At 39.3% G+C, this 17887-nt stretch overlaps 1 protein-coding gene across 1 annotated transcript in view; it reads right to left on the bottom strand.

Moving 5' to 3' along the window:
* The window catches only part of rars1 (arginyl-tRNA synthetase 1), a 36070-nt gene extending 27952 nt beyond the window's left edge, over nucleotides 1-8118 (bottom strand). Inside the window, exons 1-7 of the mRNA XM_071547139.1 lie at nucleotides 8005-8118; nucleotides 6227-6361; nucleotides 4792-4980; nucleotides 3781-3889; nucleotides 2876-2976; nucleotides 1380-1501; nucleotides 431-551 (exon numbers count right to left, since the gene is read on the bottom strand). Of these exons, the coding sequence (XP_071403240.1) occupies nucleotides 431-551; nucleotides 1380-1501; nucleotides 2876-2976; nucleotides 3781-3889; nucleotides 4792-4980; nucleotides 6227-6361; nucleotides 8005-8049 (822 nt within the window). The 5' untranslated portion in view covers nucleotides 8050-8118. The remainder of the gene's footprint in view (nucleotides 1-430; nucleotides 552-1379; nucleotides 1502-2875; nucleotides 2977-3780; nucleotides 3890-4791; nucleotides 4981-6226; nucleotides 6362-8004) is intronic.
* Nucleotides 8119-17887: the final 9769 nt, after the last annotated feature.

Here is a 17887-nt window from a genome sequence, read left to right as displayed (position 1 = left end):
TTAAAGTGGGTTTGCTAGTTTAGTTTAGTTTTTATTTTTTGAAAATGCTTAGTTTTAGTTTCGTTTTTGTTAGTTTCAGTGTTAGTTTTAGTCTTTTTTTGTAATATGGGGTATTTGTCAGGGGCGAGATTCAAAAATTCAAAATACTAGGCTTATGTATGAAATAAATTGACAAAGACGAAACTAAAGACATTTTCTCTATAATATTAGTTTATTTTAGTTAGTTTTGTAAACATACAATACGGTTTCAGTCAGTTATCGTTTTTTTGTAAAGCCTCGTTTTTACTTTTTATTTCAGTTAACGAAAATGTTTTTTCACACCTAGTTTTCGTTATTTCGTTAACGATAATAACCTTGGTCCATAGAGACACCAAGCGACAGTGAAACGCAAACAGACAGTCAGAAAGAGGCAGACAGAGTTACCACTGACTTTGTAGAAGGCCTGCAGGTCGCCTATGGGTGGGGAGACAGCCAGGTAGTTTGGGAATTTGTCCTGCAGGTGAGCGATCAGCATCCCGAACTGAGTCCCCCAGTCTCCGACATGGTTCAACCTGGAAACACAGACACAGGACAGGTTGAGTTTTGAGTCAGGGTCTCACTAAAGGACTCGCCGTCGCTCTCTCTCCACCTACATGTTTAACCCACAGCTGAATGCAACACGTTCAGGCCCGTTCTCTGGGGGTCGTTGAAAGGTATTCTGGGAAATGTAGGAAATAACTAACTGAAGTAAGGCAAGGCAAGGCAAGGCAATGCAAGTTTATTTATATAGCACATTTCAGCAACAAGGCAATTCAAAGTGCTTTACATAAAACATTAAAAGCATCGAGACAAAGTGAAAAAGATAAAATTCATATAAAAGAACAATCAAAATGCATTGCATTAAAAGAATCAAATCAAGTAAAATAGAAAGATATTTTTACCCCTCTAAAGGAAACACAGAATTGGTATTGAGTCACTCTCACACTGGTGACACTGTCAACCAGTATACGATTCAGTGTGCCTTACCTCTCCAAAGATAATCACAACTTAAAAGACCTTTTGTCGGCCTCACCGGGCAAAAATATGTATAGCGCTATAACTTTTCGGAGAGTGAACTCCCTCAATTCTTCCTTAGAAGTAGAAGTAGAAGTAGACAAGGCAGGTTGAGGGAAAATGGGTTCACCAAAAAAGTAAATTACAACACTTGTTCACAAAATAACTCCTGGAATACATAACATCACAGATTGATGAGTGTGAGAGTATCTGGATTTTTCGTTTCCAAACCGTCACCTCCGCAACTTTAACTAAATAAAACGCTGGACTACCGATCCTCTTGTCGTGTGGTGGCAAGTTTGACCAAAGAGCTTGTTTGGGGAAAAAAGTCGGTGTGACATACTGACCTGAGAACGTCGTAGCCCAGGAATTCAAACAGGCGGCACATGCTTTCTCCTATGATGGTGGAGCGCAGGTGGCCCACATGCATCTCTTTGGCAATGTTGGGTGAGGAGAAGTCCACCACCACCTGAACGACAGAAAACACACACACACACACACACACACACACACACACACACACACACTGCTGAGACCCATAACTTTTCAGTTTCACCAGAACGGTAGCTCAGTTAAAATATGGAAACTGAGAATATAATCTAAAGCTATCAGCTCTATTCTGTTATATTTCTGCTATATTTTATTCTACCCTTACTTTGTTAATATAAAAAAATCTCCTCTATTTTAGGTTCAGGCTCAGGTTCAGGTTACTGTATTTGTACCCGTAGGTAGATTTGAATTGCAGTAGAGAGTCATCCATCTTGACACACATTTAGAAACAACACAAACAGTAGACAAACATAATAAAAGTACTCAAAGTTCCAATCACTAAAACTCATCACTAAACCACTAAAACTAAAAGATAAAATCAACAAATAAACGTTGCTTCTATATCATCTGTGCAATGTTGCTATGACTTGCTCATCTGAGTGATGGCTGCTGGAACAAAGCTGGTATTTATACCGTGTTTTTCTGCACTTTGGGACTATAAACCTTTGTCTACTGTAGAAGGAAGAAGCTGAAATTCACGGTGCAGAGGGTGGGAGTCGTCATTTAAAATCGAGCCAGTTATCCGCTGTGACTGTCTGGTGTGCAGGGACGCTGCCGGGTTAAGCTGTGACTCACCAATCAGCCTACTGGACCATTTCACAATCTGATTCAGAGAGTTTCTGTTCTTTAAAGATAGGTTTCCAAACCATGACACCAAAGAAAAAGATCAAATCGATTCAATAAAAGCACGGTAGAATAAGGTCATCATGGTTTTATCGATGTGGAAATAGGACAGTTTCCTCAAACAAAACAAACGCTGTGCCCCTTTTTTCACATGGCTTCACAATTTTCACAAAGTTCAGTTTTGAGTGAATAATTGTCCCAAGATATTTGTAAAATTGCACACATTCCACTGTCTGACCCTTAATGGATGTGACTTCATGTGTGTGGGCATGTCTTCTAAAATCAATTATCATGTCTTTTGTCTTAGATATGTTTAATTGAAGATAGGACTCCTCACACCACTTGACAAAGACGTCGATCACCGGGCCGTGGCTGGTCTCATTGTCCTGGAGCCGACTAACAATAACAGAGTCATCTGCATACTTTAAGATGGTCCTATTTTCACACCTGCTCTGACACATATTTGTGTAGAGGATAAATAATAGGGGCGAAAGCACACAACCTTGTGGGGAGCAAGTTGAAGAGCAAACTTGGTCAGACAGAATTCCATTTACCCTCAATCTTTGTGTCCCATTCTATCCTTACTATGTGAATAAAACAAAAAGAACTGCATTCTCTACTAAATGACATTAATGACTTCATGACACTAAACAGTGAAAGGCGGACGAACCCTCTTCCTGGAGTCCAGCGGAGGCGGCTGGACTCCGTTCAGCAGCAGGTTGGTCAGCAGTTTGGACACAAACATCCTCTTCAGGTGGATGTTGATGAACCCTGAGGACAAAACACATCAGAGGGGACGGACGTCGAGACTCATTACAGTAACACAGGAAGCCTGCAGGCTCACAGCAGGGACGCACCGATAGGAAGTGGGGATGGGATGATATGCTTATTGTGTGATTGCTGAGTCAGCTAGAAAGATCTGTGTCTCAGAAATAAACATAATTCTGCACAGTCAGACTTTGTTGTTATTGAACCTTTATTTATTACATCATTATTACATCGTATTGTGGTTGTATTGAATCCTGAACCCCTGAACCTGGGGTTCAGGATTCAATACAACCACAATACGATGTAATAAATAAAGGTTCAATAACAACAAAGTCTGACTGTGCAGAATTATGTTTATTTCTGAGACACAGATCTTTCTAGCGATGGCATTGGCTGCTTGAATGCAAACAACAATTTAAAAATGTCATTACAAAGTGTAAATAATATATGTGTGTATGTATGAATAAATATTTTAAATTGAATTTGAATGTTTGATGTTTTGTGAAGTGGACTAGAAACTTGAACAGCCTCAAACTACTTTTTTTGGAATAATGGTAATCAGGAATTCAGGAATACTTAATTTATTCTAGAAAGTTATTCTGGGATTCTGCCAAGTCACTCAATTCTACAACATGATTACATTTCTATGTTGGAATGTGATCAGAGCAACACTAAAAACGTAGGAAATAAATGGAGAAAAGACGCAGCCTGAAATTCTCTGTGGAGTGTTGAGTCCAAAAAGCCCCAAAGATTCCCATAAAACCCTAAAACCACAAAAAAAAAAAAAAAAAAAAAAAGTCTCCCCACCTGGTCCTGCGATCTCAGTCTTCTGGATCAGTTCGTTGTCTGGAATGTTCTGGATGATCTTCTCTGCGATTTCCCTGGGGTTGACCTTCGCCCCCCTGGCCTTCAGCATCTGAAACACACAGGTCAGAAACAATTGGGCTTATTGTATTTTTCTCACACAAACATTGATGACTCCAGCTTTCATCCCACTGAGAGAGAGAGATAGTCTTTGCTGCCCAGGCCGGTACTGATGGTCTGTACTACTTAACACTGCAGTGAAACACGGCCACAGCACTGTTAGAATGATAAGTCTCTGAATCTAATCAGGGCATCTGCAACTTTCAATCCAGTTCAATATGAGACTTTAAGACCTTTTTAATACCAGTTAAACTGAAATATAAAGCCAATTTCACAACTGAAATGAACATGAAAATACAGTTTGAGTCTGTGTGACTTGGCTGATTTCTCACTACAAAGACAGCGCACTCAAAATGCAAAACATCTAGACCTTTAAACTTGAATTCAACAAGGATATTTGAGGCTTAAAATTGAAGTGATAATATTAAAAGTTAAAGACTATTTCAGGGCCTGCAGACATCCTGCTGATTTAATTTCAAGATTATGTGCACACAGTTTTTCATTTTCTATACTAAAAAGGAGAGACTAAGTCAGTAGTTTTCAACCTGGGGGTTGGGACCCTCCACAGGGTCGTGAGATACACACAGTCACAAGATGATTTATGGGATAGGAAAAAAAAACGTATTTCCTCTATGCAAATTTATTTTCATGTCTATTTTTTCTGATTCTTTGCTAATTTTTGCTTTTTTCTTGTGAAAAACTGAATCGTTTTCAGCCTCTAGGCCTCTTCTGATAGTCAGATGAAACAACCTGAAAATGAAAATCAAGTCGAACTGTTCTCCACTCTGTATATGCAGCTTGTGATGGGGTGGGGTGAGGAGGGGTGGGGGTGTGAGGAGGCATCACTTTGTTTTAAGGGTCATGAGCCAGAAAGGCTGGATTAAGTAGTCACACCTGGGCCATGGCCATGGCACTGTTGCACTGGTAGTCTCCAAACTTGGCCTGCTGGTTGGGGGTGACGGCCAGCGGGGGGTTGTCCAGCTCGGGGCAGGAGGCCCGGATCGCCTCGCCGAAGATCTCCTGCAGCCGCTGGTTGATGTTCATCATGGATTTACTGCACTGACTCCTCTCCTCCTGCAGGCTCTGCACAGGACGGACACAGAGGGAGTCAGCTTAACCGACAGGCATTAAATGTGACGATGATGATAGAAGAGGAGGAAGAAGAAGAATACTTTACAAAAGCTACATCAGACGTCTTTGGTGGCTCCAATAGCAGCGAGAGGTTAACTGTTAACAGACTTCAAAACCCAGAATCCCTGTGCGGTGTCGTTAGTAAACCGCCACAGCCCCGACCGCTCTGTGATGCTTTACACCAAAGGAAACCAAAGAGATGAGAGAGGAGAAGATCTAACGCTGGTGAGCCCAGCTTTCTCTGCTGCTGTTTAGGAGAAAGTTTGGATTTCACTCTGAAGTTTTGATTCGTCACTTACTGCGAGCAGAGAAGTTATCACACCAACACCAGGATTTAATTTGAACAAATACTAGAGGTAATCTACAGCATCTTCAATTAGCAGGGATGGAACACTCTTCTCTGCTGCAGCTCCACTTCATGATTTAGTTGATAAAATGGGGGTTTTAAATTTAAATCTTGCCAATATAATTAATCACACAGGCGCTAATTCCACTAATGCCCACACCTCATTAATTCAACAAAATTCAGAAACACTGTACTCACAGGAAACTAGGGCCGCAACTAACGATTATTTTCATTGTCGATTAATCTGTCGATTATTTTCTCGATTAATCGATTAGTTGTTTGGTCTATAAAATGTCAGAAAATGGTGAAAAATGTGGATCAGTGTTTCCCAAAGCCCAAGATGACGTCCTCAAATGTCTTGTTTTGTCCACAACCCAAAGATATTCAGTTTACTGTCATAGAGGAGTAAAGAAACCAGAAAATATCACATTTAAGAAGCTGGAATCAGAGAATTTTGACTTATTTTTGTTAAAAACGTATTAACTTATATTACAATCGATTATCAAAATAGTTACTAACTAATCGATTAATCATTGCAGCTCTACAGGAAACAAATTCCCAATACTACTACAGCCTAAATACAGTTTATAAAACTGATTTTTGAGTTGTGTCTTACGGAGGACACAGTTTGTTCCAAATAAGATGAAAGAAGAGAAGCAGTGGAAACAGCTTCATCTGCAGATCTGAAGACAGATCTTCTGTACGTAGGGAGAGAAAAGCTCTGTAATCAAAGCCAGACACAAACTATTTTTTGATGTCAAAGTAATCAAACCGCGCCTCGTGCTTAGCGGCACCCGGTGTCACAGCACACAGCTGCACCCTGCGGTGCTCCTGCTGCCCTCGGCCTCTCACCCTCTTCAGGATGTTGAGGCGGTACTTGAGCCGGGCGTTCTCCTCCCGCAGCCCGTCCAGCTGCGGAGACTCGTTCAGGTTCTGCGGGTTCCTCAGGCTCTCGATCTCCGCTGACAGACACCGGATCTCCCGCTCCTGAAAACACACACAGACGTTTTTGTTTTTTTTATCTGTGATGCTCTACTGATCCTTGAAAGAGAAATTCTGGGCAGGAATAACTCTCCATTTGAAACTTATCTAATCATGTACTCTATTGCAGTGATTCTCAATCTTTTCATATCAAGGACCCCTAACTTAGTCCACATTAGGGCCACGGACCCCCATTTGATGAGATTTTGTCTCTCGGACCCAAATCTGAGAATATTTTTATTGTCAGATATGATTTTGTCCAGAATTCCATGACTATCTGTATTGTAGGTAGAGAGATAACAGAGAAACTATGATCAAAACAGTCATTCTTCTACATTCTCTAATTGTGTTGACTTCTTGTGAATGAAATAACGGTGACGTGTGATCTTTGCCTATTTTTTGCTTTTTATTTTGAAGCACATTGAGTCTATGCCTGTCGTATGAAATGTGCTATATAAATAAACTTGAACTTGACGTTTAACAATTCATCCATTTGCTGGGGACCCCCTGGAACCCCCTCAAGGACCCCTGGTGGTCCCCGGACCCCACGTTGAGAACCACTGCTCTATTCTATCATTAGACCAATATATTGGTTTTGTGATATATTGGGTGGATACTGACCTCTGATATTATGCAGTTTGATGTTTGATTACATAGTGAATGTATAATTGATCAATACAACACTGGTTGTCCATGGAAAACCCTTTACCTAGATTGATTCTAATGAAACATTTTGATCAGACTCTGTATAAGTACGCATATGTTTTATTGTTACTACTACTCCCTGCATTTCAATGAAGAGTTTTAGTGTCATGTGGCTTAAATGTTGATTTAGAAGTTTTTTCCACCGTGACAAGAATAAAACTCTGGACACTTGTCATTTTTTGACATGTAGTATTAAATGGAGTAGTATTAAATTAGGAAGTGGGGAAACTTGGGACTTCCAGTCAGTGATCATAAGGCATACACACAGAATACACAATAGAATACGCACAGAAATCAATTATGTTATCAGAAAATCATTAATGACTGTTTTTTCCCTTAAAAGATCCTAGCTTCATGTAACATTGATCAGTTTGATACGACTTACTGTGATGTATACTATGAATTTAGGTCTTAAAGAGAAATGTCAGCCTGAAAAGGAGAGCAAACTGACTGTCAACTGATTATGGAATGGGAAGAGGTCTACAGTATATATATGTATTTATATATATTTACCACTATTGCTTTAAATGTTGCTGCTATTGTCATTGTTTTTGTGTGTAAAGCACATTATGTTTTCCTGTGTATGAAATGTGCTTTACAGATACATTTTGACTTGACTTGACATCAGTTACTGTCAGTCAGAATGAAACCAAAAGTTGCCTCATTATCACTCTCTAAATTACAAACTGGCGAGTTCATGAATGGTTAGCTGCTGGTGGTGTGTGTGTGTGTGTGTGTGTGTGTGTGTGTGTGTGTGTGTGTGTGTGTGTGTGTGTGTGTGTGTGTGTGATTTCATAGTTAGCTTCTTCCCCAGTTCAGCAACAAGCCCCCCCCCCCCACACACACACACACATAGACACTTACTCTTACACTGGGCTAAATTTAGCCTGCTAACTAGCTAGTGTTTCGCCTTTAGCCTGAGAGAAGCCTAGCTAGCTGCTGACCTGTTCTTGCAGTCGGGCTGTGTACTCGGCCACCGGGTCTCCCATCTTTCTGTCAACCGTGGGGAAAAAACTCTTGTGTCGTCTGGTTGTGGAAACGTGTGGCTGATGAAACCCAGAGAGAGAGCAGGAAGAAACACAGCTAGCTTTCACTTATGGGTCGTCTACTTCCGGGGACTACAAACGTCATCAGAGAGCGCGGCGGAGCGGGGTGTGTTCGTCTGCTTGGTCTGCTCTCCATGAACTCTCTCCTTCTGTTGCTTGTATCTGCTGTTATAAACATCTGAGGTTTATTTGTATCAGTTCACACACACGCCGAAAGTATTGCCAACACCCAGAGCCAAACTATGCGTTTCTGAGCTGAGTAGCTTTTGAGTAAAACGACTTTGACTCGGATCTGTAACGGATCTGTCACTATGGTAACGGCTTTACGCCTGGGGCACGTGGAGGAAAAGAGACATGACTTTACTTTTTTTTTTTTTTTGGTTGTTTATTTGTTTTTTCATTCTTATTTATAGATGCAATAAACATTATCCATACACATCAAAGAAAAACTCTGACTTGAGATACATTACATTTTTAACACACACTTTTTGGAGACTGTAACGTGGCCGTTTTTTCAACGATCGACGATCTTTTCAATAGACGATCTTTGATGAAGCCGGCTGCTGAAGAGAGGAGGAAGAGGAACAGGCAGCAGCCGCCACACGTTTTATGTACAGCCCCCTAGTGGCAGAGCCAGAGACAGACAGTAATAATGATTTGATGTGATTGATGATTTCCACTTGTGTCTCTAATCAATCATATCTCTACAGATCTGGAACTACAGCAGCTGCAGCCGTAGGAGCAGTAGTAGTACAGCTGTAGTAGTAATATCAGCAAGGAGTTTCTATATTAACAGTATCAGTAGTATTAGTAGCAAGAGATGCAGCCTTTGTCAATTACGCCCCAAAGCTCTGGAACACACTACCTATAGATATCAGGGAAGCCAACTCGCTAAATATTTTTTAAAAGAAAGCTCAAAACTTCTCTCTTCACTTTAGCCTTTAACCAGCTCTGACTTTCCTGATGCAGGCCTGAAACTCTTTTTTGCACTTTGCTTCGCACTTATGCACTGCTGCACTTCTTTTAAAATGTTGTATTTTACTTGATTTTATGCATTCTATGTACTCTATTTTTTTAACTTTATTTTTATTATTATTCAGTGGGTTTTATTTTCCATCTTATGTTATAAATTCCTCATTTTTATCTTATTTTTACTATTATTATCAAGTGGGTTTTATTCTCCATCTTATTTTACATTAATTATAGCATTCTATCCCTGTTTTTATGCTCATTCTATGTCTATTTTCATGTGAAGATGCATTCTATGTATTCTATTTTCATCTTTATCTTATTTTCACTATTATTATCAAGTTTTATGTGAAGCACTTGGTGCATGTAATTTCTTTGTTGTAAAGCACTTTGAGCTGCATTTCTTGTATGAAAGGTGCTATACAAATAAAGTTTATCATTATTATTATTATTATAATTATTAAGAGGAAGTAACTAATTATGTTTACTCACATTACTGTAATTGAGTGGCTTTTTTGTGTACCTGTACATTCTTTTGGTATTTTTTTTAAGTCAGTAATTTTAAACGTACCTTTTAACTGAAGTATTTAAATCCCATCCATCACAGAACAGATTGTGTCTCTCCATCAGCAGCAGAAACTGGATCAACGTAAACTGACAAACTGTGGATCCATTCACAGTGAGAAGAGGAATCTGACTTTACTTTGTTTCTGTACTTTATTTTGTCATTTCTAATTTTTTTTTTCCAGTTAAAAGAATCTAGTTTGAACTATGTCCTCTCTCCTGTTAGAATCACATGGAAAAGATCACAGCTAACAATGTTCTCTGTTCTAAAAAGGAACTTTTACTCTGAGTACATTTAACTTTTTTTTTCTTTTTTAAACTTTTTTATTAGATTTTTACTCCAGTGCCATTACTTCTACTTAAGTAAAATATCAGTAAAGTAATAATACTTCTTCTTGAGTAGGACATTCTTGTACTCTTTCCACCACTGAGTAGTAGTAGCTGCTGTAGTAGAAACATAATCCATTTCAAACATTTCATTTCCTGGACTCAAAAACATGTCACACACCAAAATAGAAGAGAAGAACTTTTTTTTTTATTTGTTGTGAAACTACAAAACATATCGTTTGTTTGTTTGTTTTTTGTGCTGGTGAAATATTTACAACTCTGGTTGACAGTACAGTGTCCGAGATAAAATTCACAGCTTTCGGGACTCTCGCCAGAAAAAAAAAAAAGAAAACAGGAAAGCACACCCAAATCACAAAGTGCAATAAATACATGCTGTATGTTTCTCATAGCCGTCTCCATACACAGACCAGGTTCATCGCCGTTCTTAATACAACAACAGATTATTTAGAAAAAAAAATAAAAAAATAACAATAATCAAACAAGAGGGAAAAAAATGCACTTGAACTTCAAAAACAAACAAGAATTATATCACAACCTACATGATGAAAAAAAATAATCATTTGTGACTAACCAGCATATTTTATTTTCTCTGAATGATAATGATCATGATTTCTCGTAGCAAAGACCTACATTCCTTCAGCCAGGTGTTTATTATATATATAAATATATATAAGTACATTTGAGTCTTTTGATTCCAAGGTTAAAAGAACATTCTGTCAATCATGACGAGTTTCAATTGATCGTAACACAGACTGAAAATAGTACTGCTCCATAGATTACGCAAATCAAATCGGAGGAATGCAATTTCTAATCTTTAAATCGAAGTCTACTCGCTCTACACTGGAGGAAAACAAAATAAAAAAACAAAACAAAACATGATTTATGTGATTTTTTTTTTTGTCAAACAGGTTACATTTAGAAAAATAACGCAAACATTCTTCTTCTACAGGACGTTCCAGCTTCTCTCAGACGGCGGCTAGGTTTGGACATTTCATCGGACTAAAAAAATAATAACAATAATTAACATTTTGCTCTCAAAAGGCACGCTCTCTCCCTCTCTCTCTCTCACATAACGCTGACTCCAAAGGCTTTTTTTCGTTAACTTCACAGTGTCCTGCTACATCGAACCCTCCACCCCGAAACCTGCTGAGAGTCAAGACTACAGGCACCGGATCAATAAGTATGAACAGCATCTGATTCATGTCTGTTTCCATCAGGCTTCATCTGTGCTTTAAAAATGACAAGGGGGTGAAGAGTTGCAATGTTATTAATTGTGTGATACTTTTTTTCCTTTATAGAAATCTAGTTTTTTTATATATATCAGAAATCTTGGCTAAATATTTATACTGTTGTCTGCAAATGTCTCCAGTTGTGATGGTTTTTCTGTTTCTTTTTAACATGAATTGTGATTACTGAGTGACTTAAACCCATTAAAAAAAATAATAAAATGCAGCATCTGTGTTCATTAACTGGAAAATAAGGCTGTTTTTAGGTTTTTGGTGGGCTGAGTATTTTGGAGAATGTTTTCATCTAGGGTGTGTGGAGCGATATGGGAAATGGAACAGAAAATGAGGGGGAAAACTAACAAGGAGATGGGTCAAATTCAACTTCCTCTATTAGTCTGTATCATGATGCTAGATGCTCTATAACACACACAGACACACACACACACACACACACACACACACATACACACAGCCAAGGAGGCAACAAAGGTAAAACAAGTCGTAACTCGCTTTTACGGGAACTAACTCTTCACCTAAAACAGCAAAATGAGAGATGAATGACGGAATGACACGAGCAGCTTCACAGCCTCAGAGTGGAGATTTTTAGCAGGACTAGATTCTGGTGCAGACTGGGAATGGAAAAGGATAATGAATGTATGACTTCTGCTGCCATTCGGTGGACGCTTTTACCCCGAAGCGTCTTACAGTACCGTGAGCGCATACATTGTTAGCACTGGGAATTGAACCCCTAACCCTGGAAACATCAGTGCCACGCTCTACGCAGTGAGCTACAGAGACATTTCATGACCTTTTTGCTCTTTGCTGACTCAGCATGTATGCGTTTTTGGACAATCGTCTGCTTGGATGGTAAACTGGCACACACAGATGCAGCAACTTGTACTTTTTTTACTTCATGCCTGTTCACGACTGCTGCACTTTCCCCAGGAGGAACTGTTCCTGAAAAGTCAAATTCTTCCTCTTTCTTCCAGTTACAAGGGAATGACCTGGTACGGAAGAGGATTAGGGCCACGTGTGAAAAAATTAGAATTCTGAGTTTAATGTCAGAATTCTGACTTTTAATCTCAGAATTCTGATTTGAATCTCAGAATTTTGACATTAAATTCAGAATTCTGACTTGAATCTCAGAATTCTGACTTCAATCTCAGAATTCTTACTTCAATCTCAGAATTCTGACTTTGAATCTCAGAATTCTGACATTAAACTCAGAATTATGACTTTTAATCTCAGAATTCTGACCTGAATCTCAGAATTCTGACTTTATTCTCAGAATTCTGACATTAAACTCAGAATTCTGACTTTTAATCTCAGAATTCTGAGTTTAAAGTCAGGCTAGATGCAGGATAAAGGCATGACGGCCGACTTCTACAACAGCTTCCACACATTCAGGTATGCATGTATAGACAGAAACACCCACACATCTCAGTAACCCCGGGTCTCACACAAAAGACCTGCCGGAGCCAAGGTCCTGTGCTGTTTTATAAGTCGGGTTGCCTTGGCAACATAGCCAGGTGTCAGTAATTCTGACTTTAAACTCAGAACTCAGATACATTTTTCACATGTGGCCCTAATCCTCTTCCATAACCTGGTGACTAGATGGTGGAACGACACACTAAATGTTATGTGATGCCGTATTCTCATTTGGTTCTAAATTGTCTGCAGTATTAAAAGAAAAACTGTTAAAAAAAACTGCCTCATCTACTTCTGCTTCAGTTAGTGATTTCCTACATTTCCCAGAATGCCTTACTACAACCCCCCAGAGGACGGGCCTGAACTTGTTGCATTCAGCTGTGGGTTATACTGTATGTGTAGGTAGAAAGACAGCGATAGCAGTAGCGCTGTAAGAGCAAGAGAACGAAAGATTTTTTCCAGTTGAGAAAAAGTGAGTCTCGCCGGTAATACCCCCTTACCCAAAATGCAACATGTCTTGTAGCTGCATTGCATTCTGGTCTATTGAGGCTGCTGTCGGGAGGAGAAATTGGTCTCTCTCCTCTTCTACGATGGATTTCTCCCTGTGTGATTGTTGAACGTCTCTTGGTGCAAAATGGCGGCTCTAGAAAGACACCAAAACCTGTATCCCATATCCAGTTTATGTTTCAGATAGCTGAAAACTTTCCTGCTCACAAAGTTGCTGGGAATAACAACAACATGGACCCGGAAATGCGAGCTATAACAGCAATAGCCGCTTTCTTTAACAGCGTTAACGTGTTTTAAGGTGGATTTTTTCCTTTAAAGCAGGATAGATGCAGGATAAAGGCATGAAGGCCGACTTCTACAACAGCTACCACACATTCAGGTATGCATGTATAGACAGAAACACCCACACAACTCAGTAACCCCGGGTCTCACACAAAAGACCTGCCGGAGCCAAGGTCCTGTGCTGTTTTATAAGTCGGGTTGCCTTAGCAACATAGCCAGGTGTCAGTAATTCACTGCTGAGTTGAATAGAAAGCATGTCGGATGAATAGAGATGGGAAAGCGACTTGTTCCATGAAAACTTTAGTCCAGATTTTGAGTCACGCTGCACTTACAGTTTTTACTGCCTACTTACTGAACTACTGCTGCACTTAGCACTAAATATGACAAGGGGAAGCAGAGTCAGATGCTGTGTGTTGGTAAATGTGTTGCGATGGGTGGTGGCATGATGCAGCAAAATACATCTTGATGGGATTTAGAAGGCTGCAAGTATTGAGATGTTCTCGCGATTTCGAGAACTTGTGTCAAAAGTTTGGACCCACCTGATTGAATGTTCTGTTTCTCATTCTCTTAAAGCCATTTTGATTTAAAGGCTTCTGCTTAAATGCTTGAAATGTGTTTCTTAGACAAACATAAATAGTGAAGTTGATGCCTATGTATGAATTTCTTTCCAAAGCCTTTGCCTTTCCATCAAGGCAAAGGGTGGCTACTTTAAAGAATCTAAAATATAAGATAGTTTTGATTTGTTTAACACTTTTTTGGTCACTGCATAATTCCATTTGTGTTATTTCATAGTTTTGATGTTTTTACTACTATTATTCTAAAAATAGAGAAAAATGTGGTGTGTCCAAACTTTTGACTTTCGGATTTCCTGAAAGAGAAAATACTAAAAAGGGGAGTGGACTGGCTATTCTCCTTTTCAACAAAAATCAACCTCTTTCACTCAGGCCTGAAGAAAACCAAACAGCCAAAAGCAAAGATATTGACTGATAGAGCGATCAATGTGCCATTCGATGAGAGTGGAATTGCAAAATTCAGCTCCAAGCCCCTTCAGATTTCTCTCCACAGAAACTCTTCTGAATTTCAAAACACCATCAAAGGAACGCTGGCCGAATTTCCAGCCTCTCGGGAAACCAGATCGAAAACCACATCTAACTATCTAGCTCATCCCCGTCATCTGGAATGTCATGCATTATTAAGTGTTTAGATAGACAGAGAGAGAGAGAGACAGGCAGAGAGAGACAGAGAGAGAGAGAGAGAGATGATTAGCGAAAAGGCAGGATTGCAAATGAGGGCAGTGAGAAAGCGGGACAGTAGACGAGAGAGAGATGGAGGAAAACGGGATGGGTAGGAAGAGGCAGAGAGGGATGAGATAATGTAGATATGATTGGAGAGAGAGAGAGAGAGAGAGACAGAGATACAGACTCAGTGAACACAGCCTGGCTGTATAAACAGGCCAACACCGGCAGAAATATTTCTATAAACTCCAAAATATGTGTAATTTTGAAAAACTTCCTCCTGACCAAAAACTTGTGAGTGTGCCACACTAGCTGCTGTTTATATAACATGCTGTGAAAACCTGGGACAGGAGAACTGACCTAAATATTTTCAATTTTTTCCTGTGTGTGATTGAATAATTGCAACTTTCTATTGTTCAATTATCTTTGTTGTTATTATTGCTACTTTTTCTTGATTATCACTGTTTTGCTTTGGCAACAGATACTGTTGTATTTAATGCCAATAAAGCTTGTTTGAATTGAATTGAATTGAATTGAGAGAGACACAGAGAGAAAGACAGAGACACAACGATGGAGAAAGAGACAGAGAAAGTGAGACAGACAGACTGAGAGAGTCTTTTTGTCATTCCATTCCCCTCCCTGCTGCTTCCATGGGCCAAGTTGAAAATAAAATAAAATAAAATAAAAACCTTGTTGTTTCCCCTCACACACGCAGGCCAGCTGATCCATTTTCATGACAGTTAAATGCAGCCATCTTATGCTGGTCCATTAATACAGAAATAAAAATACCTCACAGCTGGAAACCTGAAGTGTCATTTTCAACATCTGTGAGTCTAGTGAAGGACTTTTCAGCACAGGTTGAATTTCTATTAACACAACTTCAACATGTTAAGTTGAAGAAGCACAGTCCCTAACTTGGCACACAGATGTATTTAAGTGTAACCCATTCATTTTTTATTTTTTTTTATTTTTTTTTAAGTAAAATACCTTAAGACTCAAACTGAAATAGTCTAGTCAGTTCCCGCCTCCTCACACATGTCAACCTGATGTCACCAGGAAGCATTTCAATAGATTTCAGGCCTTGTGGTTCACATTGACTTCTACTGCTGGAAGAGTTGAGTCCATCTACGCTAACCCAACACACGGCCCAACGTGTCTCATCGTCACCCCGTCATCCATCATCCCCCTCAAACCCTCCTCCCTCCAGCAGTGTTTCCCCACACACACACACACACACACACACACACACACACACACACACACACACGACTCAGTGTGTGTGTGGCCACTTCCAGACAGCATCTGACCAATACCCTGTCCCATTTTCATTCAAGTTTCTCATGAATTAATCACACTCCATTTCTCTTGGCTTGTCCAATTCTAAACCGTTTTTAATTTAGTTCATGGTATTTTCTGCACCTTCACAGTGTCACAAATAGCTGTAGGACTTGCAAGCTAGGTACTCAAGTCTCTATTTTTCCATTTATCAGCCAAGATTGCCACCCACTTTTATAAATACTCTTCACAGAGATATTAGTCACTGTTTACTATGAATCCTCTACATGAAAACACTGTCGCCCAAAATGCACTCTAAGGGTTTGTGCTCGTTTAAGTTCAAAACTAAACTGAACTTTATATGGATAAATCTCTAGAGATATTTATGAAATTTGATATTTAGCTTCCCAAATATGTATGAATTCACGTCACCAAAAGACAGGACCAACACCACAGCAAGTTACCGGTCCTTTCCACTGCTGACCCGCCTGCTGCCAAACCACCAATAACTTGGGAAACACTGCTCCGCAAAAAAACAACAAAAACACAAAAACAGCCATCTTAACGAGTATTTTCATCTCACACTGAGTCCTTAAATCCACTTAATTCAGGAAATTTCCTGAAACAAATGATTTCAATCTTTGAGCAGCTGGAGTGATATGTCTTGTTTGCCACTGGTTTCAGGAAAATTCAAGAAAAGATCAACTGTGTAATTGTACAAGTAAAAACTATCTCAGTTTTTTTTTTAAGAGAGATTTAAAGACTTAATATGAGAAGAAATGGCAGCGATTTTTTTTTTTTTGCAGTATGCCGGGGCACCATGCCGAGATGAAACAACATCACATGTCCAGTTATAAAGAGGCATAAAGAGAGACAAGCGCATGAGAACTATAATGATATGTATGATTCTCCAAAAGAGGCATGAGAGATGAACACATGACAACTACAGTATTATGATATGTATGATTCTCCAAAATATCGGTTACAAAGAGAAAAGAAAAGGGGGGGGGGGGGGAGGAGTCTCAAATCAAAAGCAGATAAAACGCTCAAATGTAGTGTTCAGATATTAGCAGCCAGATAAGATTTTAACAGCTGCAAGTGAAGGTTGTTTTCCGGGTGAAAAAGGCCGGTGGAGCAGGAAGGCTTTCTGTCAGCATTTTGGGGTTTTTAGTCACTTCGCTTCCAGTCTAACAATCATACAATCAATTAGAAGTTCACAGTCATCAAAATACATTTGATCTTCACTTCCTATGTGTTTCGACAATCATCGTGTGCTTCATGCGACAATCGTTGCGGCGCGGGTCGGAGGGGAAAAACCCACGCCCTGTTTCTTTCTTTGTTTTTGTTTTTTTTATTATTTATTTTTTTTACTTTTACCTCAAGTATCTTAAAGTGCACAAACTATCCGATCAACTACCTGAGTGTTAGTGAGAGTTAGTGCTGTTTCTACACCATGCTGAATGTGTGTGTGTGTGTGTGTGTGTGTGTGTGTGTGTGTGTGTGTGTGTGTGTGTAACTGGTAAGAGACAAATCGGCCTGACTGAGGAAAAGTCACCGATAGGAAGCGTTCAAAGACGTTTTTGAAAATGTTTTTACTTTTAAATCAGCTGATGCCACTGTTTACCATAGGGATGGGACGATTTATATATATATCGGAATTCAATATATCGCGATACAAAAATGCGACGATACGTATCGTGGGGCAAAAAAAAAAAATGAATCGGGAAATTACAGCTCCATTTCATTCTGCTGCAGTAATCACAAATGAGACGCTTGACCATCACAATTTCACAAGCCTCTCCATCCAAATTGTATTATTGTCACTTTGTACTGACATTTAAAAAAAAAATGTTGTTTACATTCTAGAGAGCGAATGCCATCGCTAGAAGGATTTGCGTCTCAGTAATAAACAGAATTGAGACTTTGTTGTTACTGAACTTTTATTTA

The sequence above is a fragment of the Centroberyx affinis genome, unplaced genomic scaffold (genome assembly GCF_046629955.1).
Source record: "Centroberyx affinis isolate AG114_WGS23_722 - 3 ecotype Tasmania unplaced genomic scaffold, CSIRO-AGI_Caff_v1 ptg005684l_1, whole genome shotgun sequence".
Taxonomy (NCBI): domain Eukaryota; kingdom Metazoa; phylum Chordata; class Actinopteri; order Beryciformes; family Berycidae; genus Centroberyx; species Centroberyx affinis.
Note: the sequence above shows the minus strand (reverse complement) of the source record. Positions and strands in the feature narration are given on the sequence as shown.